General features: G+C 40.0%; 2 protein-coding genes across 2 annotated transcripts; both read left to right on the top strand.

Moving 5' to 3' along the window:
* The first annotated feature begins 2,166 nt into the window (after positions 1-2,166).
* On the top strand, positions 2,167-4,679 carry LOC102198086 (microfibril-associated glycoprotein 4-like). Its single transcript, XM_005744606.1, has 5 exons — positions 2,167-2,175; positions 2,963-3,160; positions 3,496-3,592; positions 3,765-3,932; positions 4,408-4,679. Exons 1-5 carry the CDS (start codon positions 2,167-2,169, stop codon positions 4,677-4,679), a joined length of 744 nt encoding a protein of 247 aa, XP_005744663.1.
* A 2,040-nt stretch (positions 4,680-6,719) lies between these two features.
* On the top strand, positions 6,720-27,216 carry trip10b (thyroid hormone receptor interactor 10b). The gene is made up of 14 exons (XM_005744523.1): positions 6,720-7,022; positions 13,135-13,250; positions 13,371-13,424; positions 14,294-14,441; positions 14,606-14,668; positions 15,027-15,131; positions 15,407-15,535; positions 15,714-15,860; positions 16,615-16,776; positions 23,571-23,680; positions 24,161-24,293; positions 24,389-24,456; positions 24,946-25,067; positions 25,156-27,216. Exons 1-14 carry the CDS (start codon positions 6,999-7,001, stop codon positions 25,299-25,301), a joined length of 1,527 nt encoding a protein of 508 aa, XP_005744580.1. The 5' UTR covers positions 6,720-6,998; the 3' UTR covers positions 25,302-27,216.
* Positions 27,217-27,314: the final 98 nt, after the last annotated feature.

Below are 27,314 nucleotides of genomic sequence, written 5' to 3'. Positions count from 1 at the left end.
ACCGGGAACACCATGCTAGCACACGTGATGAGGAGGAAGGCCGAGGCACCAAAGCTACGGTCGAATATGGGGATAGCGACAGAGCTGTTGGCAAAATTGGTATTATACATAAGAAAACAGACGCAGAGGAAATCAACGGCTGCCAGGTCCTTCAGGTAGATCCCAATCCTCCTGGAAGCCTGCTGATGATCTTGGCAGAAGTGAAACACCTTGCCAGCGAAGAGAACAGAAGCCGAGGGAGCAGATTTACAACTGAAGGAAAAAGTTTCAACAGTTTGAGATTGGTTTAATTACTCGTGAAATTCTGCAAAGGAAAATAAATTAGGTCCCTGTGTCTGTGATCCTTTTCCTTTAGTCAATTAAAACATAAAACTAATGAGCAATGCTCTGCTGAGCCACATGTGACACACTCTACTGTTTATGGAATACCCAAGATCCAACAACATCGCTAAACATCAACATGAGAATGATGGACTCAAATGTCAAGCTGTGCACAGATCACAGCCGAGAAAATACGAGCCCAACAGAAGAGCCAGACCATCCAGTCCAATTCAAGTTCATTTTTAGAGCAATTTAGAATAAATAAAACTAAAAAAGTCTGAAAAAAAGATTATTAAGTGTCAGATAACTGAGTAGAAGCTAACTCTAATCCCGTGGAGAACATGTTTGTTTTCAAAAGGGATTTTAAAATGTCAAGTGTAGGAGCCAGCTTAATATAGAGAGGCAGTTCATTCCATTATTTGTAACCACAACAGGAAACGCTCGTCCCGTGGGTGCTTCAGTCTTCACAACAAGAAATGACCGGACAGAGGATCCGAGAGATATGTGCAGAAAATGTGCCAGGTAGGCAGGAGCCAGACCGTTTCAAAATTTAATGAAAAGCGGTTCAGGGCACTTTCCCAAAGTGATGGAACTGTTTCCTACAAAGCTAATGTGACTTTGTTTTTTGTTTCTCACTAATCTTAGTTACTTTCACATTAACACTTGGTAAAAACTTAACTTTTAATTTCACAGAGGTGAAAATTTGCTTTGCATTCAGAAGTCAATTAAGAAAGCTCATGTTAGTGTCTTAAAAGTTTGAGTTAGGTTTCCCCAAACTTTTACTTACAAGCTCTCAGTTCTGAAAAAGCAACTGAAAATTGCAAAATCTAATTTTTCAAGGGCAGCATTTTTTTTTCCAGTGGCAGAAGCAAGCTTCTATAGTCAGCAGTATAGCCTGTAGAAAAACTAGGATTGTAACGTATTCCTCGGCCTTTGTTTGCCTGCACAGTGAAGGTTTGTCATTTTTCACTTACAAATAACCTTCTTCCTTTCTAGCTTTGATGGCTAAAAGACTTCACACAAGGCTGATTGGATGCCTGTTTGATTCGAGTTTTTCAAATTACACTATAAAAAGAGTTTTTTCCTTCAGCGAGTAAAAGAGAAAGCTCTCTGGGCATCTTCAGGGCAAAGAGTCAAAATTCAGTAAAAATCCTTGGATCTTTTTCTTCCTACATTTTCAAATGGTCTTAGTAACGTCTTCATAGTATAAGGGACACATTTCAGAATATTGATTTGATAATGTCAAATATCTGTTTAATAATTCAGAGTATTAAACATAATATTTACATATTTTCTTTAAACTAAAGCAGAATGCTGGGAGCCAAAGGTATAATTTAAGCACTATAGTATAGTAATACTATCCAAGTATGCTAAAACATCAGCATTGTTGCTACTATTACTAACTGGTTTTGCCTTGTTACCAAATCTTTATTTTGACATTATCACCCCCAGTTTCTGGCCACATTTCAGTGGAGTCAACTGTAATCACTGTTCCTACCATGTTATTACTGATAATTAATTAATAATTTAGAAATTTCCACATTATTTCCTTCTTGATTCTAACTTGTTACCGTGCTATTACCACTTTTTAACAATTGTGCTGTGCTGAAACAAAAGTGCTACCCAGAATGTTTTGGTTTGTCTCATTAAAAAAATAAATCAGAGTTAGATATGTATGTAACAAAAATTGACCAGTATATTTTATCAGACTGTGGGTGTCTACAGACAAACGCTCATGTCACATGACTCCACAGACAGACCCTGCTTGGACTATTTAAAATTGTCCCTCCTCTGAGATCTTTTACCATAGACTGACCTGAACAGGAGACCCACCTCCACATTATGATGACGCAGGTAAGAATAATGCAAGCTACACATTAACGACACCCCCCCCCAAAAAATGTTAAATTTAAAATGATATGATGATAGGGTATGGTATATTCTGCATCTGACAGAATATACCATATATACTTCAATATTGGGGTTGAAGGCTGCAGACATCAACAAAAATGCCAGACTACCTCATCCTTACAGACAACCTACGTGTGCTGCCTGTAATCTCTTTCTACTGTTGACTTTATCCTGTTACCTGATATTTTTAGTTAACCATTAGCAGGCACTCCCAGTTCCACTGACAACGTGTCATCAGTTTACAGACGCCTGACCTGTGACCTCACTCTCTGTGACGCATGCACAGAACAAATGTGGGGGAATAAAACAGATTTTGCTTCACTGAGCCCGTGTAACACCCTGTTCTCCAGAGAAGTTATACAAATAATTGCAAAACTTTATGGCAAACATCAGAGTCATCCTGCAGGGAAACCCCAAATGTCATCACTGCTGGATACTGGTGGTATCATAGCAGAGGTGGCAAAATTACACACATTGCTTACTCAAGTAGAAGTACAGGAACATGTGTTAAAAAAAATATACCAGTAAAAGCTGGTAAGTACTGAAGGATCTTCTTTTCTCAGGTACAAGTGAAAAAGTACAGACTCTGAAATATAAGTATTTTTAAGAGGCGACCAAAAGAACAAAATATCTGCATGATTTTCCGTCATAAATAAGACAAACATTTTTCTAGGGTACAGGAAACCAGTGTAGATACTGGAGGTGCTATAATCTCTTTCCTCTCTTCTAGGAGACATTCCTCGTAGCTCTGCTCATTCTTGTGGCCTCAGTCCACTCTAGCTCCCAGTTTTACCTTCCTATTGACTGTGATGACATATATCGCAATGACAACACAAGCTCCAGTGGAGTCTACAAAATCTACCCAGGAGGTCCCACTACTCCCCTGCATGTCTACTGCGACATGGACACTGATGGAGGGAGATGGACTGTCAGTATCAAATCCTATCATCATATTTTCAAATAAATGTCAAAGTTTTTTGGGGGGTGGGGGGGTGTCACCGTGCTGCAGAATAAAACATGTATTTTTGTGCTGACAAACATGTCTGTTTGTCAGCACAAAAATACCAAGCTGAATTTCATGAAACCCTCTGGAGTGGTGGCACCTGGGGGCAAAAATGAAAAATTACATCTTTAATTATGATATATGTTTTTGGCATCAGTGGAGAATGCAGATGTGACCAACTAATAATGTTAGATAAATATATAGCATTTAATGTTAGTAAACATTAAAGGTCTCAGTTTGTTTCGTATTCTCCCTCTCAGGTATTTCAGAGGAGGATCGATGGGACAGAAAGCTTCTTCAGGCCCTGGAGGCACTATAAGACAGGGTTTGGGAATGTGGCTGGAGAATATTGGCTGGGTGAGTGCAGGAAGGAGAAGTGCATTAAAGACAAGGCGCTTGTGCTGCATTTAATCTAAACTTGGTGTGGCGAGATAAAATGATGGAGCCTGGGAAAGAAACAGTGTCAGAAATAGGATGCTGGTGCACGATGCAAAGTGAAACAGAGCTGTGTGTGTGTGTGTCTTTCCAGGTCTGGAAAACATCTTCCTGCTGACTATGAGGAAGGAGAACGAGCTGCGGGTCGACATGGAGGACTGGAACGGAGAAAGGAGGTCCGCACAGTACTCCTCATTCTCAATTGAGTCTGAGACTGTTGGGTATCAGCTTCACCTGGGCAGCTTCACTGGCGGTGCAGCAGGTGAGGAGTGTGTCGAGCACAAGAGACTGTGGATCATTTTTAAACCTGGCCAAAAAGAAAATTATAATAATGAAAGAACATACTGATTTTTAAAATTTTGTTTAAGTGGAAAAATCCTATTAAAGAGATATGCCAGTGTAGCTTATTAATTTGAATAATGTTTTTTTTTTTTTTATCTTAATGGTTTGCAAAGTGCAGTATTTGGTCTGTACAGAGTCATTCTCTTCCTTTGAAAGGAAAAACAGCTAAAGAGACAATTGTTAAGATAATAATTAGGAATTAACTGCTGAAAATAAAGGCTGAGGAAAAGTTCCAAACTATTTTCCTCTACATATTATCTCCAAGTAAATTAACTACTTCTGTCAAACACAAAAAGCCAAATAACAAATACAAACCCGTGTGAGAAAAGTAAAAAAGACCATAGAACCTTCTTAGTCTTGACTGCACTCACATTTTCCCTGTTTTCTTCTTCTAGGGGACAGTTTATCTGAACACAACTCCATGAAGTTCACCACGTACGACAAAGATCAGGATCTGTGGGATAAAAACTGCGCTCAGCATTATTTGGGTGGGTTCTGGTACAATCAGTGTCACATCACTAACCCAAACGGCATGTATGCGCCTCATGGTGCCATTGGGTATGATAACGTCCACGTGATTTGGCATACATGGAAGGGCTGGAACTACTCCCTCAAGACCATTGCCATGAAAATTCGATTAAGACCTAAGTGTTCATGCAGAAATTAACCTGATTTTCTAAAGATAAACAAGATTATGATAGTACCCACCCTCCATTGCACGAGAAGAGCTGGGATGTGTGGGGACACCATCTCTAACACCCAAGTTGTTCTTGCTGAAATTAATTTACAAGCAATAAAGAAACAGTTAAAACACCCATTTATTTCCTTTTTTTTTTTTTAGTTTAGTGCCTTGTTTCAAAAATACAAACTGTAATAATAGTTTAAATCTGCATACATCTACTTTTGAAATTTCTTATTACAATATTATGTTATTTAATAACATATCGACCCAAATATCAGTAGTATTGATACTAACACTGGTAATGGCATCTGATCGATACTAGCGCTACAGGACTGGTGCTTTCTCTCTATCCTCTAAGATAGAGTAGACTAAGTTTAAAAGTTGCAGTTAGTAGGAGGAGGAGAAGGAGGTGCCATTCAGCTCCTATTAGAAACCCAATGATATGCTACTGGAAAATGTGCTAGCTCTTTCATAAATATAATAAATGGTGTTTTTTTTTTTAACTATCTCTGTTCTTGACTTCTGTCATTTTTCAAAGAGTCTACATGCTTGCCAGGAGACTAACATCAGGGGCAGCAGAGCTTTGAGCTTAAAGCTAATTTCATCTGGCTAACTAGCTAACAGGGATAATGCTAGCATGTTCGTCGATGGCTTTCTGATGGTTTTTTAATTCTTATTTTGATATTCGCTGTTTTCACACTCATTTAAAGTCCATACCTTGTACTTCACCATTTTCATTTACTTACTATTAGTAGCGGCCTCTCACAAAGCACATTATATGTTCCCAATTTTTAGTTGAATCTGCCAAAGATAACCCAGTTAGACAGGTATTAAATATTATATTAGCAATATTTATTAATATTCCCAAGTGTAAATTGCCCTATGGAGTTACAAATCAAAGTTAATAATTTTGGGGACAAACGGGGAAGTTTGGGAGAGAGGTAGACATCTGTTAAACATGGTGGACGCTCTGTCATGGTTTAGGGCGAAATTTCAGCCTGTGGTATTAGAGAGATCTCCAAAATTGATGGAATTATGAACTCAGAAAAGTACCGTCAGGTTTTGGTCCATTAAGCAATATTATTTAGAAAGCATCTGAATGGCAAATGCTTCACTTTCATCATGACAATGATCCCAAACTGACTGCCAATGCAGTGAAAGCATACCTGGATGTAACACTATCAGTCATGTATGTCAGGAAGAGTTCAGGCTGTGTTGAAGAATAAAGGTGGTCATACTAGATTTGACTCTGAAGCTCATTAGAATTGCAAACTCTGTTTGTGCCTTATATGGTGTATTTCCATGTTCATTTACATATTTCGGTAAATCACTGCACCTATTTTGCGTTTTCATAGCAAAACATAGAGGAATGTCTAAAGACTTTTGCAGCGGTATAAAAAGAAGAGCCCGAGTGACACTGCCCACTAGTTAGTGAAGTGACTCTTATTTTTTTTAAAAACCAGAAGTCACAGGTTTAGACTGCTATATCATCTGTTTTTCTTTAAATTTGACTATAATTTACAAAATTAACACCACGTTACATTATCAGAAACTGGTGAGATCATAAACACATCTGGAACGTGTGCACTGATGTCATAGAACAACACAGCTGGAGAAATTTTTTTCCCTAAATGGGCTATACAAGGGCGCTCCTTGAGGTCGCCCCCTGCTGGCCATTAAAAAACTTTTATACTTTTTAAACACGAAAAAGGGCCCCACAAGGAAGCTGCTGTTTTATGTTACAACGAGGGTAAATAAAAAGTCTTAAGTAGCTTAAAGAATGCTCTTACTTCCTCTATTATTGCTGTGGGGGGGGGGGGAAAGTTAATTAGTTTATTTGGTTTAATCTTATGTGTAATGTTGTGGGTTATCTGAGGAGCAGTGGATACATCATTGGGTTAAAGTTTGGAGCCCAACACCAGCTTTTATTATGAAAAAAACAACAACCTCAAGCTGCTTCTTTAAGATAAAACAAACAGAAAGGCCGCTTCCTCCTCCTCCTCCTCCCTCTCTCTCTCTCGGACCCAGAGTTGTTTCAGGAACACTTTTTTTTTGCGCTCGCTGCCTGCTGGAAGAAACAGGACAGTCGCGTCCGTGCCAAGGAGAAGGCGTAGACTTCCTTCAAACATTTCCTCCACCATCTCCGCTTTCGTGCCTCAAAGTTTTGTTCCGAGAAGAGTTTTACTTTAAAGAACATACTAAAAATTAAAAAACAATCTCTGCCTGATCGCCTTTTGCCTTTGCTTTAACACACCGAAGAGTCCTGCTCTGCGAATCTTCTCGCATCTGAACTTTTTTGGCGACATGGACTGGGGAACACAGCTCTGGGTAAGTTGACAGCTGGCTCAGAAGAAGCGGAGGAGCCTTCTGGGATAAGTCCTTAGAGGACAGCGTTCCGCCTTTTCACTGTTTCTTTAAGTGCGGTGCCCTCTTAATTGTTTTCGTCGACATTCACCGTAGCACACGGTTGTTTTTCAGTAGCTGGCCTTGGCTAAGCAAGACAACAGCAGGAGTCTATCTGTAAAGCCTGCAGTGACAGGATTTCGCAACTCCTGCTGCATACCTTATCATAAGCAGAGGGGAAAGGAGAGGTTTATTACTCTTTTCTGGTGCACTTTTGTGTACACACAGTGAGCTTAGGGTGTGCTCCACCACACACACTGTTTGTTTTATCCTCTTCTTTCATATGAGCTCAAACCTGAAAATTTCCTTTGTGACAGGAAGTGTCCTGGCTGCAGATACAAACAGTGCAATGTTTAGGAAAGTATAACCTCCTTGCTCTTGCCCGTGTCTCAGTTGTTGAATCATCGGTACAGTCAGCTCCCTCATCAGTCACGGCACACCGACACCAGCGCCTTCAGTTGGGTGACAGGGCATTTAAGGGACTGTGGCTACAAGCCACAAGATCTAAGGCACTGACTGATAAAGATCTCTCTCAGCGTTTGGCTCTAAAGATCAGAAATCCTCTTCCCCAAAATCCTAAAGCAAAGTTCTGTCCTGCCCGGTGTCACAGAACGACAGGAAATCCTCCCATCTGGAAAGCTCCAGATAGAGATCGTTCACCATCTCTGCTTCTTGAACAGTTCATTGATTATCAGAGTAGTTCTTAGTTAATCAGATGAGTGAAGGTGGCTGCATGTGCCTTTGACTACACATTGTTGTATTTTAGGTCAAAGAAAATGAAAACATTTGGGCACAGCGATCTGAAATGATTGCACAGATAGAGTTAGACTTAGTGAGGCTGATGGCCTGAATCTAATGTGTGTTTGTTCCAAAATAGTTGAAAGTCATTCAACTGCATTCAATTGCTTGCAGTGGGTTTGGCTGCATACCATAAACTTGGGTGTATGACGCTTCATTGATACTGGAGCAAGAGTTAGAGGCCTAGACCTGAAACGATGAGAAAAGCGTTATTTATTTATTCGTTTAGTGAGTAAATGTCTTGTAGACAAAAGCATGATGTGACATTTGAGAATTCTTTCCAAAATCAGAAGATATCTGGTTCGTCATGGAACATAGAAACAGGTATGATTCTCACGTTTGAGGATTTGAAACCATAGCTTTTTTGCATTAAAATTGAGATAAGCGGTACTGAAATATGAAATTGAGCCTGCACAGTGCAGTGGTTAGCACTGCTGACTCATAGCAAGAAGTGTCCTGAGCCTTTCTGGGTGGAGTTTGCATGCTCTCCCTGTAGCAGTATGCTTTCTGTCCAGGTGTCCCAGCTTCCTCCCACAGTCCAAAGACATGCTGGTGATTCTAAATTGGCTCTTGGTGTGAATGTGAGCATCAGTAGATATCTGTCTCTGTGTGTTATCTCTGCAATAGACTGGGGACTTTTCCATGGTGTACCTCACCTCTTGCCCTATGATAGCTTGGAGAGGTTGAAGCCCTCCCCCTGATTTGGATAAACAAGAGAAGATAGATGGATTGATCCAGTTTTAGGTTAACATGCTCTCTCTCTGTTTGTGTAAACTGAATATCTTGGGGATGAGGAGAGACAAACCCTGGAAACATGTCATGCATTTCTTTTTCAGCTGATTTAATAGTGCTGTTTTAATTCTGGAAGAACCTTCAGCTGTTCCGGCTTCTTTGTTGTGCATCGTCACCATCTCATCAAATTAAATCATAAAAGATTTATTGGGCCTGATTTCAGACACATGCCCTCTAAAATACGCTCAGACATATTAATTGTCTTTGGTGAGCGTTCGATTCTGTGCTTGATGTCAAAATAAAGTCCTGTGGGTTTAGACAATATTTTGTTGCACGGCATAGCTTTGTAATGACCGACTTACTGGCTGCTTAGTTAAAACCACCACCAGTTCTTATTAAATATGACGCAGTCCAGAAGGTGTCGAATCACAGCGGAGCCAAGTCAATCGCATGTTGTTCAAAAGAGAAAAAAATCTTGCAATTTGTAACAAGAACGCATGATGTAAGCAGCGTACTTTGTGCAGAAGGTTCAGCATTTCTATTGTCCTATCAAAGATTTTGATTATTTAAAGCATGAGTTATCCCATTAATAGAAGTGAAACATCTCAGGTCATGTGGATTTAAACTCTTGCTTGAGGACATGCAGCTCTGTCACATTGAAAACCATCTACTTCGCAATCAGGATGATTGTGTGTCCGTGTACGTGCGTTTTGCTTTTTGGCAGTTCAGTTGGAAGAAATCTCCCTGATCACATGATGACACTAAAACAAGCTAGCTGTGGAAAATAGTGGAAACTGACTCGTTCATTTAGGTCATTTTGATAACAAATATTGTACATGTTTGCCCAGAACAGGTAATCAAACTTAAAGAATGATGTTGCTGTGGAATGGTCTCTCTTTGTTGACCTGCCTGCATCCTGCTGATATGTAATTCAGGGACCTAGATATAAATCAGCTACATCACTGCTTCCTCCATTGTGCCCAATTTCTCCTTTATCTTGATCCCAAGTTGTGTTGGCATGTAAAGCAATGGTGGTTGTATAAGAAATATTAATTGTATGTTATGCATTTCTGGAAATTACGGCATGTTTATTGATGTAACGCCTATTTTGCATACAGAGCAGTGTAGTACAGTGTTTTAGGACACCACTCATTTCTTTATATTCTACTATGAAAGTTGCAAATGGGTGCAGCGATTTATTAATGCGCAAACATGAATGGAAATACAGTATATAAAGCAAAAGCAGAGTTTGTACAATTCTAACAAGCTTGAAAGTCAATATGTGGTTTGACTACATTTTTTTAACACCGCCTGAACGGATACACACAAGTATGAAGGTGTAGTAGAGAAGGTATTGCAGGCAGCATTCTTGTCATTTCTTTCAGCAGTTTTGAGGAATAGTTCTCCAGGCTTCTTAAATGACTTTCAAAGCTGTTCTTTGGTATTCTGGCTCTCTTTTATTCTGCTCTCTGTCAGGATGAGCCCACACTGCTGGTTGAGGTCTCTGGCGAGGCCAATCCATCACTGATAGTGTTTCATTGTGTTTTCTCTATCCTGATATGATTTTAGTGCCTTGGCCGTGTGTTTGAGATTTGACAAATTAAGCATTTGGCAATAAGATGCTTTCCAGATGGTATTGCATGGTCAATCAAAATCTCACTATACTTTTTTGTGTTCATAATTCCATCACTTTTGGAGTTTTGGAAGATGCCCAACACCACCATGACATGCTTGACCAATTTTACACCTGTCAAAGTAGGTTATCTTTCAACTAACGAAATGGGAACAAATTCGTTGCAAAGCAAAGTCTAAGTTTTAAATGGTTTCTTTGGTTGAGTTGCCTGTTATATGTAAACACAGCACTGGTTCATCTTTTGAGTTAGGGGCCTTTTTTAAATCTTTGAATGATTTAGAGAACAGTATTTAAGTGGCTTAACAAACGAAAAAGATTCCTCTGCAAATGCTCAGTTACATTGACTGCAATTTGCTAAAATATTTAACTTAACTTATTTAACTGTGCATTACGTTTTCCAGTAAATACACAGAATCCCACACTGCATATCTTTAAAGGGTGATTTCTATAAGTCATGCTTTAAGTGACAGATTTCCACTTTGGCAAAATTGACATCCACTAAGCTTTCAGCTTTTTCTTTAATTCTTTGCTGTCCATATTCTAAATTTACATTTATTGTATTTTGTAAAAATAACAACAAAAACAATTCTAAAAGAGCCTCTTTGAAAATCTTTGACTCCAATATGTCAATTAAATTCAACATGTATCTAATATTTCAGTGACAGTGTATTCAGTTTTCTGAAAATGGGTATAACATTTAGATAATTAGCTTTATTTGCACGGACAATTTAACATGAAATTCACATTCAAAAGTTGTATGATTTAAAAAAAATTGCAAAGTAAGTAATAGAATTCTTAGTAATGCGTAGTAAACCTGCCTGGACGTGGTCTTTAAACACGAGTCGTACAACCCATTTGAGTAAATTACCACTCTGACAAAAGCTATTAATAACTTAGAAGCTGACTTACAAGTAGTTATCACAGTAAATGTTGTTGGGTGGCTTTTATGAGTAGATGAGGTAAAAACCTGACACCAGATCAGCTGCAGTCAGGAAGCACGGCTGCTGCTGGCAGTACTGTGAGGGCAGGACCAGTCAGACTGGTTCCAGGGTTTAGATAGGCCCCTGGGAGCGTCAGTCACAGGGCGGAGGTTCACGCTGAGCTAATCATTATCTCATTCTTGAACGCTCTTTGTCTTACAATCAGTTTCCTTTTGTCACACAAGCATGCACATGTATTCCAGTAAAAGTGAGGTAGTGCAACAGAAGTGGGAAATGCACGCATTAATCTGTGTCAAGAACTCGTCATACACTCTTTAATCTCTTGCATCGAAACCTGCATTAAATAATTCAATCTGATTTCCACGGTCATTTTACTTCCTGGCATAAACTATGTTGCTTTATCATACTTTCCTATTTTCTTATCCCGTTCGCCTCCTTCATGGCCTCTCATATCAAACTGTGTTACTGTGTGATCTCCATTTAGATTCCCCCTCCTCTGAGGACTCTGTATCTGTGTCTCTGGTCCCAGAAGGCCCTCCAGCACCAACGCATGCACTTAACCACACACACACACCACAACAAAGAAAAAGGTGGAGCCCTCCTTTGTGCTTCACAAGAGACACAACAAGGGACCCACCCGTGGGGCTTTATTACGTGTCCCAGACTCTCATGTTTCCATGTAATCAGATTGTTTTCTCCGCCGAGGTGCTTCTCACTGTATGTCATTAAACAGTGTAAATAAAAGCCAGCAGGGCTCCCTTACCAGTCCAACAGGTTTTTGTGTGTGTGTGGATTGATTTGCACAGATGTGTCTAAAGCAAGGGAGGAATGCTGACAGGAGAGTACTGTTGGAGCGCTTTTATTCTCTACTACACCTTCATACTTGTGTGTATCCGTGTGCAGTGAGTTATTCTTAGGCCTCCATTTTCTATTTGTGGCAGATCGACAGCCTGATTAAATGAGTTGCGAAAGGCAATTTAATTAAAGCTCAAACGATTTGCTGAGCCACAGGAAATTAATCAGTGTTCGTCTTAATAAGGGATCAATTTATGTTGTTTTAATTATTTTTTTAATGCAAAATGGCACAAGTGAATGTTTTCTGCTTATTGTTTTATGAAGGAAATAATTTTGTTGTTTTTAAAATTTTTAATGGGCAAAAAATGAGTTACATGAAGGCATGTTGGACTGTGGGAACTTACAGCCCAACTTACATTGAGAAAAAGACCTAATATTAGCTTGATAGAAGAAGAAAAATTAAGAAGAACAATCAATAATGAGAATATTAAGTTAACTGCAACCCTAAATTAAACGCAGAATATGCGCCTTGTGAAATACATCCCGGGTTGAGCAATGAGTCTCATTTTGTGAACTAATTGTGTAAGTCAAGCCAAAAGGCCAAATATTCTCCAACGTCTGCGCTGTGAGAACTTTTGCTTCCTTTTGTGATTGCAAACTGTGTATTCTGGGCTTTTGTGACCTTGTGTCAGACAAAAGAAACAATTTCATAACATCTGTTATGGCTTCGGAAAATTCTCGTGGGCATTTAAAAGTATTTCCTGACATTTTCAAGACCAAGTCGTCTCACTGAGAAAATACTCAGCAGCAATGATAAATACAATAATTTTTTGCAGCCCTGCAGCACACGGCGCTGTGGATGTTTGCTTTATCAGAGTGGCTGTTGGTGAAAAACTCTTTTAAGTCCTGTGTCATAGTTTGCTGAAGCCGTGTTTTTGCTTGTGCATGGTCAGCTTACAGAGTTTTAAAAGGCAATCTGACCTACTGACATGCTATGGCATTTGTATAGTTAGGGAAGTAACAGGATGAGGAAGGAAGGACAATTTCAATGGAAGGAGAAGTTTCCATTGAAATTGTCCAGAAACCAAAGGTGATATTTTGATATAAAACATGTTTCTCTGTGCTGTTCTTCTTTCAGGATCAGTATGATGTCATCGACAAGCATACACAGTCGGGCCTTGACCTGCTGGACCGCTACATCAAATTTGTGAAGGAGCGGTCGGAGATAGAACAAAATTACGCCAAGCAGCTCAGGTGTGGTCCTTCTGAATGGTTATTCATTTTTATATGAAATGGGATCTTGAGTTTATTTTTTGTGTGTGCTCTTACCCTATGCATGCTAGTCAAGTGAATGTTTTTACACTTTTCCAACAGAAATCTCACAAAGAAATATGCCAAACGAGGAAACAGGGAAGATCAAGACTGCAAGTGAGAAAACAAAAACTTGTTTCCAGCTCCAGTTTGAGTTGCATTGTTACATTTCTCCATTTCAGCTCTTATTTTTTTATTTGTATATAACATTTTCTTGGTTTTCTTGGTTTTTCTGATATAACCTTTAACTATATACTTTAATGACTGCAGTTAAGTTGCAAATGGTGCAAAGTTTTTACAGAAATGACTGAAGATTGTATGTAAGAGAATGCTGTGATCATGTGGGCTAACATTTTCAAGTTTCACGTTTAGCATCTTTTTTTCTTCTTTGCATTCACACATTCGGATAAAAAGCTTGAGCTAGTGGAGTAGCATGGCACATAATTACATATGATACTAAAAATTGTGCTAACTGTGGTTTGGAGGCTTAAAAGATTTTGAACAGATGGTCCAAAACTATGCTAATCAGTAGATAGCTATAGCTTGGTAGCATGGTAGTTAGCTTGAAGTAATAAAGGCTGCATGTCAAACATAGAGAATATGCAAACCATATACGAAACTATATCATTCTGAGTCTGAAAAACAAAGCAAATGAAGAAGTGCCTTATACCTGAAACTATGATGTCCATTATAACCTCACTCATTAGCATGTAGCGCAACTCAGTTTCTCAGTCAGACGTGCTGCTCGCCACGTCTGGTTTAAAAACACATAGACGGCAATGCAAAAACACTCCAACAGGACTTCAGTAACCAGTATGTGACATGTGATGCTATGATCACTATGTCCATTTTTTAATAGTTTGTTTATTACTTTTTTTTTTACAACTGCTGTTCAGAGTAGGGTTTGTTTTGTTTTTTTTACCAAATAGTACGTTAAATCTTGACCTTGGGAGCCAACACTTTATCCCTTTGCCATCTTCTCGCAGGTTCAGCAACCATGCTTCATTCCAGGAGATCCTCAACGAGCTCAACGATTACGCTGGGCAACGTGAGCTCATTGCTGAAAACTTGATAACTGGCATCTGTGTTGATCTCTTGAAGAAGCTTCAGGATTTTAAACAAGAACGGAAAACGGTGAGAGAAGGAGGAAGCGAGTGTGAGAGGGAGATAGGGAGGGAGGGGGAGAAAAAGAAAGGAAGAACTGACGGGAAAGTTTGGCAGGTTAAAGACTGATTTGCACACTTTGCCGTCATCATCTTGAACCGCCTGACATTTATTGCATCCTCTTCCTTCCTCAGCACCTGGCTGATGTCAAGAAGGCCCAGCAGAATTTAGAGAGCAGCTTTAAGCACCTAGAAAATGTGAGTCTTGTGTTGTTCGCGGTTTTAGTTTGTTACTGAGCAGATCACTCAAGTGGTACCTCAAGATGAAGATATTCTTGGTAGTAATTCTTATTCTACAGATGTTACAGCAATATCTCAGTGACATCATTGGAGTTTACGTTATTATGATTTTTGCTGTCATACTGTTAATAATTTATTGGTAACTCTTCAGGTGACAGATTACCCGAGGGGCAGTAAAATATGGCCATGACTTTACTCTTAGTATCTCAAGTGGAACTCAGTTCTTTCATTTTTAAATTGTTAATACTACTAGGGCTGAAATGATTAAAAATAAAGTTTGTGTTTAAGTTTAATATGTGTGTGTTTATGCCTACAGACGAAGAAGCGCTATGCCAAGGAGTGGGCGGAGGCGGAAAAAGCCTCACAACAAGCAGAGAAAGCGGAGTGCGAGGTCTATGCCACCAAAGTCGATGTCGAAAAAGTAAACACACACATGCACGCGCTAGCTTTACTTGAGCAGTGTTTCGTTTTTAGTTTGTTTTTACCACTTTTGGATTTTGTGATATTTTCCCTCCATGAACTTTTACTTTCTGTCTCCCGCTCACCTGCTTGTGTATCCTCCCATCACCTCCCTGCATCTATTCCTGCATTCCACTTTGCATTTTGTTTTGTCTCTCTTCATTTCTTTTTCTTGCTGAACCCTTTTATCCTCCCATCTCTTGTTTCTGTTGTTCCATCTGCCCTTCACTCTGAAAGGCCAAGCAGCATGCCCATGCTCGCACTCACACGGCAGAGGAGTGCAGGAACGACTATGCAGCAGAACTCCAGAAATACAACAAGGAACAGAACAACCACTATTACACCGACATACCGCAGCTCCTCAATGTAAGGCAAACGTATTCATAAAAACACTGTGATGATGTAGCACAAGTGGACAAAGCTAATATGACATATGTCAATATAAACAAAACAATTCAGTGAGTTCATACATTGATGAGTGGCCATTGTAGAAATCAGCAAGTCTGATTGTGAAAGGAGGCCCTTTAATTTGTGCTGTGAACAGAAATTGCAAGGCATGGATGAGCGGAGGATCCGGAGCCTTGCGGATGGCTACTGCAAGTTTTCAGATATTGAGAAGAAGGTGCTGCCCATCATCTCGAAGTGTCTAGAAGGAATTTCTGCTGCTGGGACAAAAGTTAATGAGAAACAGGCAAGTGTGAAATGTTTGTCATATTTTTTTCTGTCAGGTTTAGAGTCATCTCCACGAAAACACAACTTTAAGCAAAACTTGGAGATGTCACTGTTGACATTTTCCTGCAGAGTTTATGGGCTCAGTCACTTGTTTTTGGGTGATTTTGATTAAAAAATTAAACAGTTTTATTAGTTTTTCTCATACTGTATTCCAAAATACAGGATTATCTGTGGTATGAAACTGCATCGATATTGGTTAGTGGATTGGCCAATCGCAAGCCATTAGCCACTGAGTGTGTTTGGGGTCATGACATCAAGGCTGCAGCCATCTTTTATACTGTCTGACTGTCACACAGATAACGGCTAATTATTAAGCTACAGAATTTCTCTTAACGTTTGGGAAATCCAGATCTGTCATGTAAAACGTCAAGTGAAAGAAAAAAAAAACAAACTCTCAGGCTACAAATTGGAAATGAGTCACTTATACAGAAATTCACCTCTTCACTGTTTTTACAGAGGGGTAAAAATGTACCTAAATGCATTTACTTCTGACCAGCGTATGAAGACAGCATCTAGTGGAAGGAATGGTGGTTTTTGACTTTGATGTTGCTTTTTAGCTGTAAAATTTGTAAAATAAAATAAATAATTAAATAAAAAGATTAAACGCCTCTAATTGCTGCACTTAAAAATCCAGTGTCACTGCCAACCCCTTTAAGGTCTCCGTTTGTTGCTTTGATGTGACTGAGTCTATTTCTTTGTTTTGTTCTCTGGAGGACTCTATTCTGGTCATCGAGCAGCACAAATCTGGTTTCGAGCCACCTGCAGATGTGGACTTTGAAGACTACTCCCAGGGCATTAAATCGGCAACCTCAGAGTCCAGCCTCAACCCGCCAAAAGTGCGCGGCCTGATCTGGCCGTTCAGCAAGAAACACAAGGTGAACTTGTACCGCAGTCTCCTCTTCTGCATGTAAAAACCTGAATATGATTTCTAATCTGGGCTAAGATGATCCCAACATTTTTAAAAAGATGTGTAGCTAACTTAGTTAGTTTTGTTAGTCTTTCCTAAAATAGTACATGTTTTTACATTATTTTGAAATGAAGACACAGAGTTGATTTCACGATTGGGCATGCTAATCAACTTACAAAGACCCTCTTTTTCTTTTGCCTTGAGATATTTAAATATGGAGCTTGAAATTACAAATCTCATCAGGATGTAACATAAACCTTGTTATTAGTATTATAGAGAGAATTTTAACCTGACAGGCAGTTTGTTTTTGTGTTGCAAGTCTCTGAAATTGTGATGTGAAATTGGACCTTTTTTTCTCTACAGACCTTTATGACTTTTTATACTGTAATACAGAAAGCACAGCCCATTTCCTTTCAGTGTCCCATTAAGCCACTGCATGGAACAAAAGCAGGACCTCCCTTAAGTGGAATGCAGCCATCATTAAGGCATCTGTGTTTTCCCTGCTGTGACGTGTCAAGTTATGAAAAAGGTCTATTATCCAGCAGACTGCAGGAAGAGCTTCATTCTGTATTTTCTTTTCATCAGCAGGCCCCATTCAAAGTCCATTTACAATACAGTGTTAGTCAGTCTCTCAACACTTTTACAGAGTTAATCTCCAAGCTCTAGAAACAGAAAACCTGCAGGTGCTCGATGCAGTGTGGGACTCTGGCTCCTGTCAACCTTATCGAGAATTGCAAATACGGTGCTGTCATAGTCTTATAACAGCATTTTCGAACAAACACACACACGCATACATCAGACTCGGCTCACATTCCACTCATGTCGTACCCCACTACCCCATTGCCTAGGGGGCCGATTCTGATTCCAGGCTGCTGCACAGACATGCCCCAAACATATTTCTCACTGTCCCTCTTTACACACATTATTTCAAGCTGTGCACCTCTTTCACCCGCTCTCTCCCCTTTCTTCTTTTCTCATTACCATTGTTATTTTATCCCTCCTATTCTCCGCTCCCTTGCTCCTCCACCTTGTCTTGTTCTGTTCTCCATCTTCCCCTCCTTCTTTATTCCACCCCAACCCTCAGCCTCTGTCAAACTCAGGATTTCCACCTTAAAGACATTAAACAAATGTTGCTTGGTGAGTGACGCCCCCGTCTTGGTTCACGTCTGACCTCCACCCCCTCGCTTGCTGTCGTGTTCACGCCCTTGTTTTGCTGTCCTAATCTGTTTCATGTACACAAGCTTTTGTTGATATTGTATCTGTGCGTTCCATGCCATGTGTTTGTTGTGTACCTGCCTCAAAGTCTTTCTTTCTTTCTGTCTAGATAATGCAAGCTCAAAAGCAAATGGTAACAATTATGATCACTACATAGAGGGTATACCGGGTAGAACTTGATCTGGTGCTGGATTCTTTTCAAGGGGAAGTGATATATAAGGAGTAACTCCACACTAATTAATGCTGCACTGACCTTTGTGGGTAGAAAGCACAGACGCCCTTGCTGTCAAGTTATCCCGGTAGCCACTCAGTAAAAAATGTCCCCTATAGACCACCACAATAATAAAAGAGACAGAGAACTGTTAAGAGGACATAATCAATTGCAAAGAAGTTTAGTTTTTACTATTTTGATCGCTCATCGCAGCTGAGGGGCATATCTGTTTCCGTTTGACAGCTTCTGTTTGTGACTGACCCCACTTTCTTGCGCTTAGCTACAGTTCAGTTGGCTTTCAGTACCTTTGACCCCTACAAAGCAAGGAGTTTACTTCCTGCTTGACTTTAGATTCCTGACACGGGGAGGCATCTGCTCCAAGTCATGTCATTCAGGAAATAAATGTCACCGGATAGCTGGTTGATGTTGTACTTCCTCCAACTCTTCCAGTCACTGCTTGCAGGGGGATGCTGCACCACATTACACTGCTCATAATTAAGGAACACTTTGAAAATACATCATATCTCAATGGGGGGAAAAGTCATACTGGATATCTATACTGTAATGGACTAGGTAATGTGTTAGGAGGACTGAAAGGTTGCCACATTGATAATTTTTTATTTCCATCACACAATCTACAGTGGGCTGAAAAAATGAGGTGGCAGGCGAGTCCATTTTAATTGCAATTTCATTTAATTGCAAGAGCTCAGAATGGCACTCAGTAGTTCGTTTGTATGCCTGACAACATCCTAATGATGGGTTATTACCTGGGGGATCTCCTCCACGATCTGGTCCAAGGCATCGCTGAGCTCCTGGACAGTCTGAGATGCAACCCAGCACCACTGGATGGACTGAAACATAATGTCCCAGTTCTGTTGGATTTAGGTCAGGTGAGCTTGGAAGTCAGTTAATGGTATGAAGTCTTTCAACTTCTAGGAACTGCCTGCATGCTCTCACACATGAAGCTGGGCATGGTCTCGCACCAGGAGGACCCCAGCACCCACTGCACTGATGTAGGGTCTGCCAGGTGATCCAAGGATATCTAATAGCAGTCAGGGTGTTGTTGCTTAGCCTGTATGGGTCTTTGTGTCCCTCCGTGGATATGCCTGTCCAGACCACCAAGTCGGTCATCCTTAACAATATTATGGGCAGCATAACACTGTCATGGCCTTTCCAGTCCAATGGGCTCCTCCTCCTGTTCCTCCTTGCAAAAAGGAGCAGACACTGGTCCTGCTGATGGGTTAAGGACCTTCTACAGCCCTGTCCAGCTCTCCTAGAGTAACTGCCTGTCTGCCGAAATCTCCTTCATGCTTGTGAGACAGTGGTTGGAGACAGAGCAAACCTTCACGCAATGGCACATACCGATGAGCTATCGTGAGACTACTTGAGCAACCTCTGTAGCGTCCAGGTATCACCTCGTGGTATCAGTAGTGACACTGACCTTAGCCAAATGCAAAACTAGTTAAAAAAGCAGTCAGAAAAGATGAGGGGAAAATATCAGTGTCCTCCACCTGTGAAACAATTCCTGTTTTTGTAGTATCTCATCGTTGCCCCTCTAGTGCACCTGTTGTTACCTTCTTTAAAAACAGAACAGCTGAAACTGATTAAACCCCCCCCTCCCACCACCACCCCCCGCTACTTAACTGAGCACGTCATTAGCCAAGAAGTTTAAATGACTTGATGCTTTTCTCTCATTTAAAAAGTGTTCCTTAAATATTTTGACCAGTATAGATGTAAACTAGAGCTCCTTCCACAGATGGGAACTATTTCCTCCAGTCATATGTGTATATAAACTACAGTTAGGTCCATAACTATTTGCACAGTGACGAAATTGTTGTCATTTTTCTTGATACATCGCAGCTGAGGATTTAAATTTAAAAAAAAAAATCAAGATGTGATTGAAATGCAGACTTAATTAATCCCCTACTTTAACAAAAGTATGGCATTAAGTGTTTTCGAATTACAGACATTTCTTTTTTCCCAAAGCTCAAAAGCAATTGTTGAGTGACAAGCATAGCCACAGGAGGGCAGTTTCCTCTTTATCTTACGATTTAAAAATAAATTGAGTTGATCACAAACATTGAACTTGTGTTCAGTTGTTTACTGGAGCTCTCGGTTCAAAACCAAAAGAGATGTGATGGAACATCATTAGGTTTATTTTGTTTTTTCAGCCTATCAGAGAGACCAGAAAAAAATCACTGACAAACCTATCAGCACATAAAGCCCTGAAAGACCACAGAAGACCACTGAAATGGATGATTAAATAATTTTTTTAATGGGTAAGAATAACTTCTCAATATCTAACCAAGTCACGAACATTCAGAATCCCAGGTGTTCTCAAATGTGTTAGATATGCTTCAGAGTAGCCTTATCTAAGTCAAGAACAAGAGACGCCTTCGTGAATAAAATACGGGGCATTTACAACATAGCGCAAACTACTAGTTACATTCAAGAACAGAAAGGGAAGATTTAACTTAAAAATCTTTAGAGAGATAAAACCAAGATTAACGGAGAGAAATTGCTCATGATCTGAAGCATACACATTATCTCTCAAACATGTTGGGGGCAGTGTTATGGTATGGGCATGCAAGGCTGCCAGCGGAACTGGGAAACTAGTGTTTATTGATGTTGTGCCTGCCGACAGAAGTGGCAGCATGAATTCTGAAGTATACAGAGCCATACTCTGCTCAGATTCAGCAGGTTCACTGAGCAGATGGCTAATAACCAACAACACACTGCAAAAGCAAACCAAGAATTTCTCAAGACAAAAAAATTGGATATTTCTAAATACACAAGTCAGGTACGTGATCTCAAAGCAACAGAGAACGCATTTGAGTTACGGAAGACAAAACTGAATGCACAGAGACCCACAAACAAACAGCAACTGAGTGTGGCTGCACTAAAGAGCATCTCAAGGGAGGAAACAGGGTTTCAGACTCCAGGCAATCATTGACTGCAAAAATAACTACATGGAAAAGCACTATATGACTAAAATTTCTAAACATCTAATAGAATGCATTTGTTAAACCCCTTTGAATTAAAGCTGAAAGCCTGCACTTCAATCACATCTTGATTGTTTGATTGTAAAATCCACTGTGGTGGCGTGCAGAGGAGAAATTACAAATGTTGTCATTGTCCAGATGCTTGGAACGGCCGTACCTTTATAATTGTGTGAGCATGTAGCCTGTTTGAAGAAGAGAATAAAGGTGCTGTTAGCATAATAGAAACGTGTCTTTTGAATCCTTTGGTAGCTCCAGGCAGTATCCAGGTACAGAGAGGGCGAGACAGCGCGAGTGCAGCTTTCATTTATCACTGACCGTAGGAAAGGAAGCTTCGCTTTCGTCAAGGCCTCGTTTTGTGGGGTAATTTTCAAACAACACCAGTTCCCCGCGCTCCTAAAGCCACATGCCATTTAATTTACGCTATTATAAAGACGTTCTTATTATATAATTAATAAGCACACTTGTTTTAAAATGAAAGCGCAAGTAAGGAAGTGATGAAATAACTAATTGCCACAATAAAGAGCTCTGTAAAGGTCGGGCTGCATTGTGGGAGTTGGGCTGGTAGTGAAGCTTGTTTCTGGGCTCCCGTCACATCAGTTCAATAAAATATTTCTCAGTTTTATTAGAACGCCTCTGATGGTGGAATGGCTGTTTTATTGCCAATATTGTAAATGTATTCATGTGTCATTTGCTTCCACCCAGCGCTGACGGATGCACATTTGAACAGCACATCATGTCATAATTTTATATAAACCACAAAATGTTGTGTAACCTGCAGATACCAGTCGTCTTCTACACCTGCTGGTGCATTTCTAGATGCTTCACCCTAAATGAGATTTAGCTTTTGTAGGCGATTCTCCAAGAGCAGCAGCTCGCTGCGTTTACTGTCCATTTACTGTTTCTGGACATGGAAAGTTTTGAAACACAGTCGCTGTTATCAGCATTAGTACTAGTGGCACCAGCGTGGGTTATGCTAGATAAGAGATCTGAAAGGAAATAAGTGATATGGCATTACACCTGTAATCACAGTGGGGTGTGGTGTGTGGAAAAAGGCCTAGTGGGCAGTGCACGCAGGGTTCTCAGTGTGGTTGCAGTTACTCTTTAATTCCCTCGATCAAATGCTGTTATCTCATGGGAAAATCGGCTGTTTTTGTTTTTGTTCTATTGAGGACGTCCTCTGAATTTTCTCTCTCTGTGATGACATACAGATATCTAACATTTAAGGTGAAACATTCAAGTAAATTCAGATCAATTTAATTTAAAGATTTATTTTACATACAATTTACAGTATATGTATATTATAGCTTGACCATCCAATCCAGGAAAAAGCTTAATAAAAAGTTACAAAATATGACATTTTAACCTGGAGGTTCACTTCACAAATATATTAAAAACAACAGTGAAGACAGCCAAAGTGGTTTTTATTAACTATCATGTATAACGAGTGCGCATAAAGCAGTAAAGACCCAACATTGATTGTTGCTGCTCCAGCTGTTTCCAAAAATAGATTAGACTAGATTATTGAGTCCAAAGTCCAGATTAACATTTGTTTAATGTTAAATGCTTGTGCATGTAGGCATAAGGAGCTCCTTACCTTTTCTAACTACGCTCCTTCTCCTACTTTTTAGTAGTTTAAAACATATTTCTTTTAAACTGGTGTGCCAATATTATTATTATTATTATTATTGTCTTACTGTAGAATCAGTAGTGCTGGCACTTTACCTTCCAGTGTAGCTTAATACAACACCTGCTACCTTCACAGAAGTCCTCGCTCTTCGTGTAAAACACTTTTTGGTTCGTAAACTAAGAACCAAAACCAGCAAGAAAGTCCCAGTATCATAAATCATACAGGGTCATATTTTTCCCAATTAGGCACATTCCTAAAAACTTATAATATAAAACAGTATTCTGTAGTTTGCATTTGCATTGTGTCATATTTTACTTGTTTGCTGTGCCTCTTTGTTATATTGTCTTTTAAAATTTACTATGTGTAATGAATTGAATCTTTTCTGCTACTTAAATGCGTACTTGTATACCATCACTGGAGAGAGAGTCGGCCTTGTTCTGTCTGTAAACTGTTCATCCAGTATAAACTGTAAATGCATTATTACTTACTGGGTTTTTACTTCTGTTTCCTTAACTAACAACCTGCATTTGCTGCATTAACCTGTGCGTGTGCGTGTGTGTGTGTGAAGATGTCTGTCTAGAGGTGGGAACGATGAAGACAGCCGGTGGTCAGAATTCATATGATTGTTGTATACGTGATGCTCAGGAGATTTAACTGTTTGCGTGTGCGTTTCCATTGTTGTTGGTGTCGTGTGTGTGTTTGTGTAGCAAACTCCTGCAGAAGATTACTCTCACCTTCCTCCGGAGCAGAGGAAGAAGAGGCTGCAGACGAAGATTGACGATATCCACAAAGATCTGCAGAAGGCACAGGACCAAAGGTGAAAGCGTTGGCAACACTATGACAGACGTCTCTGAAAAATGCTTTTGACTGTGACAGACAGCCGAGTGCGAGCTCCTTTGTGCATGAACTAACTTTGAAATGAAACACGGCTGCCCGAGGCTATATCTCCCACACATGCTTCTTGTTTAAACCAAAACAGCAGCAAATATATAAGAGAGATAGAAATGCAAAGTCATCATTTCATATCTTAAATAATAGTGTACTTCTAACTTTGTGGAAGCTTAAAAAGGTTATTTTCTGTTTGAACGTATGTTTGAACGTAATAGTACCGAGAGCTCATGTCAGCTTCATTAATAGATAACAAAATAACGTCACCAAGCTCTGACCTCGACCCCATTCAACAGCTTTGCAGTGATTTAAAACAGCAGCTCAACAAGTGTTCTCAAAAAGACTTCCTTAAACATCGCATTCCCCAAACATTAACACCTCTCTCTTCTTGTTTCATCACTTCTGTCAGTGAAGCCCTGGAGAAGATGAAGGGTGTGTACGAGCAGAATCCACAGATGGGAGACCCCTCCAGTCTGGAACCTCGGATCCTGGAAATGACCAAGGACATGGGCCGCCTGAGGGGAGAGCTCGCCAAATACGAGGTTATCGCGCACATACATATGCACACGCAAGCTAATACCGTACTGTGTTTTGGGGCAATTTTCATAAACATTTCAAATCTTCATGTTCTTGACAGACGTGGCTCTCAGAAGCTCTGGGAGGAGAGGAATCTCCATTTCCTGTCAACAACAACACAGAGTATGGGTAAGTTTAAAGGAAACGTACGAGGAGACTTTCAGTTTGCTTAGCTTAGCTTAGCTGGATGTAAATAGCACAGTACTAAAGAAATGTAGACCACCTGTCCAAAACTTGTTTAAAACTAAAATCACATATTTATGCTTATAGAAAATCATAATTTTCTAGTTCGGTGATCAGATTTGTGACAAGAAAGTTTGGCTGGGCCACTGAAGATGTTCACATTTTAAACTTGGCTGTGGTGGTCTGACGTTTATGTGACTTTTTTCCCCTCTCAAAAAACCAAGGCACCTCCTTAGGAGCTATTGCTTGATGTAATTTTAAAAAGTCACATGGCCATCACATGACAGTTGTCTGAATCAGGGGTGCCTTGTGTCCTGAGTCAACTGACTGCTGGCTGTAGCTTGATGTCTGCCTTTTAGACACTGATACCAGTTACCTTAGCGTGTGAACATTTAAAGTGAAACTGAATGAGTAATCTTTTTTTTTCCATCTGAGGACAAGCATGTCCAGCAGGGTAACACATGATCCTGATGCGAACATCTACGCAGAGTTCGATGAAGAGTTTGATGAAATAGAAAGTCCTATTGGCCAGTGCACGGCTCTGTACAGCTTTGAAGGTGAATTTTATGACTGACATTAAACTTGTTAATAAATAGGTCTCCATTTAGCCTTTTATACATCTCTTACTTGGGTGTTTATGTGCAGGCAACAGCGAGGGCACCGTTTCCATTAAAGAGGGAGAGCTATTGAGCATAATGGAAGAGGATAAAGGCGACGGATGGATGAGAGTCCTTAGAGCCAGTGGAGACGAGGGCTATATACCTTCATCCTATGTCAAACTCTCATCCTAACTTCCATCACAGAGCTTGTGCTGGAAGTTAACAGCCAAAGGTGAACACAAAGTCATTCCAGATAATTGGAGCTGCTCTCTACATCTTTTATCTCAGCTAGTGATGTGTATGGAGAGATGAAAGTGAGTGATTATAAAGCTTGTTATCGAGGCTGATCGCAATATCATACACTCCATCTCTGCTCGCCGTGGCAGACGTTGCCTCTAAATGCAGACGGACGAAACTTTGACTTTTATAGATCTCAGCTCTTTTAAAACAAAAAAACCCAAAACTTTTGAATGTATGCCTGAATATTTTGTCACGTGTGAAGTGACCACTCCTGTAACATACTTTGATATGTTTATGGCAATGTTTGTATCCATCCACTTGACTTTCCCACTAATGATTTGAATTAACCTGCTGAACCTTTTCTTGTTTTAACACCAACTATTTACCCAATTCCTTCATGTGAGAGGATAATGTGAGGGTTTTTTATTATTATTGTTATTATTATTATTTAGAAATGTGATGTTTAATTATTTTAACTGAAAACCACTACTCAGTAGGGAGTGCACAATGACCCTCCCAGTAGACGGTGAGAGGAAAGGATAGGTTTACGTGTGTTTATGGTCTGTTTGGAACAGAACTCGGGCTCCATGTGAAGATTAGTCATTTTTCTCCATGGCTTCACCAACCGGTTATTCAAACACTTTCACTTTGTTGCTGACTCCTCCTGACCTGATTCAGACATGCCGCGACAATGATGGAAACAGTCACGCTATGGAAGTGTAACTATACTTTTGAACATTTAGATCTCGCAGCGATTGTCATGCAGAGCACAGCGTCTCTGTCTGCACGGTGCCTCTCACAGACCTGTAGCTTGCCCGTCACACGCAGGCCCTGACAGCGAGCGAGATTTCTCTTCTAGATTGGGAATGGGGAAACTGCAGAGGTCTGTCTTAATCTTATTGGAAATTAATAACTGACTTGGCCAGATAACGAAAGCACAATGGTTGTTGCTGTCTGGGGCATTTTCTGGTGAGTCAAGCAACTCACAAAGAGCCTGTGCGCGGTCTAATCCGGCGCACGCTCCTCGGTTAACCCGTGGCATGCGTTCAGGCTCGTGTCGCGTAAAAAGTGATGTTACACATTCTAACATAGTGACGTTTACAGAAGTGTCCATGAAGCTGTCAGAATAAAGGAAGGTGGCTGAAAGGGGGCTCATGCAGGATCTGAGTACTGTGAAGACAGACTTTTTAAACCATGTGAACCTATCCTTTGTCTTCACACCAGACATTGTAGTTTCTCTGTGACAGAGGGTTGGAAGGGAACTTGCTTTGCGGTGCTTTATGTGAATTAAAGGTTTGTCCGAAGCGAAAGGAAAAGTGCTGGCAATGAAAGATCAAAGTTGTGAAAAAAAAAAAATGCAGAGTTTATTAATTTTTGATCCCTGTGAATTGCTTGTGTTTGAGGGTGCAGCTTCACTGGCTTTAGCATATCTGTTAATACAAATGTGGTCTACAGGCAGTTTTTGGCGGTGGTCGGACTCACGCTGGAAGGGTTACAACTCTCATGGTCAGCTGTTTGCTTTCTGTTTCTCATATTCTCAAATGGTTTAAACTGCATGTTTCCTGAATGTTTGCCTGGTCAGATTGTCTAAAATGAGGTCCTTTAAAAAGCAAAACTCTTTCCTTTTCTTCTTTTCTTTAAACTTGAAATGCCGATGGCCCCGTTCAGCCAATATTATGAAGAATCACGGCATCAGTGGAAAGGAAATGAGTTTTATGATTCACCTCCTCACTGGAATCCCTCCCAACAGCTATCAAATATTTCTAAGATCAAATCTGAAACGTTTAAAGATGAGCCACATAAGGTTTACGCACGTCTTCTCCAGCACTCTGACCCGCACGAGTAAATGTTTTCTCAACATTCAAAAGGAATCATTGTCATTTTTTAAAAGAAAATGTTTGTATTTACTTGTATCATAAAAAAGGAAAAACATTTGTCTCGTTTTATTGCAGTGTTACTCATAAG

Source organism: Pundamilia nyererei, unplaced genomic scaffold (assembly GCF_000239375.1).
Source record: "Pundamilia nyererei isolate P.nyererei 1_Seehausen unplaced genomic scaffold, PunNye1.0 scaffold00145, whole genome shotgun sequence".
NCBI lineage: Eukaryota > Metazoa > Chordata > Actinopteri > Cichliformes > Cichlidae > Pundamilia > Pundamilia nyererei.
The sequence above is the reverse complement of the archived record's forward strand: the minus strand, read 5'-3'. Positions and strand labels throughout refer to the sequence as shown.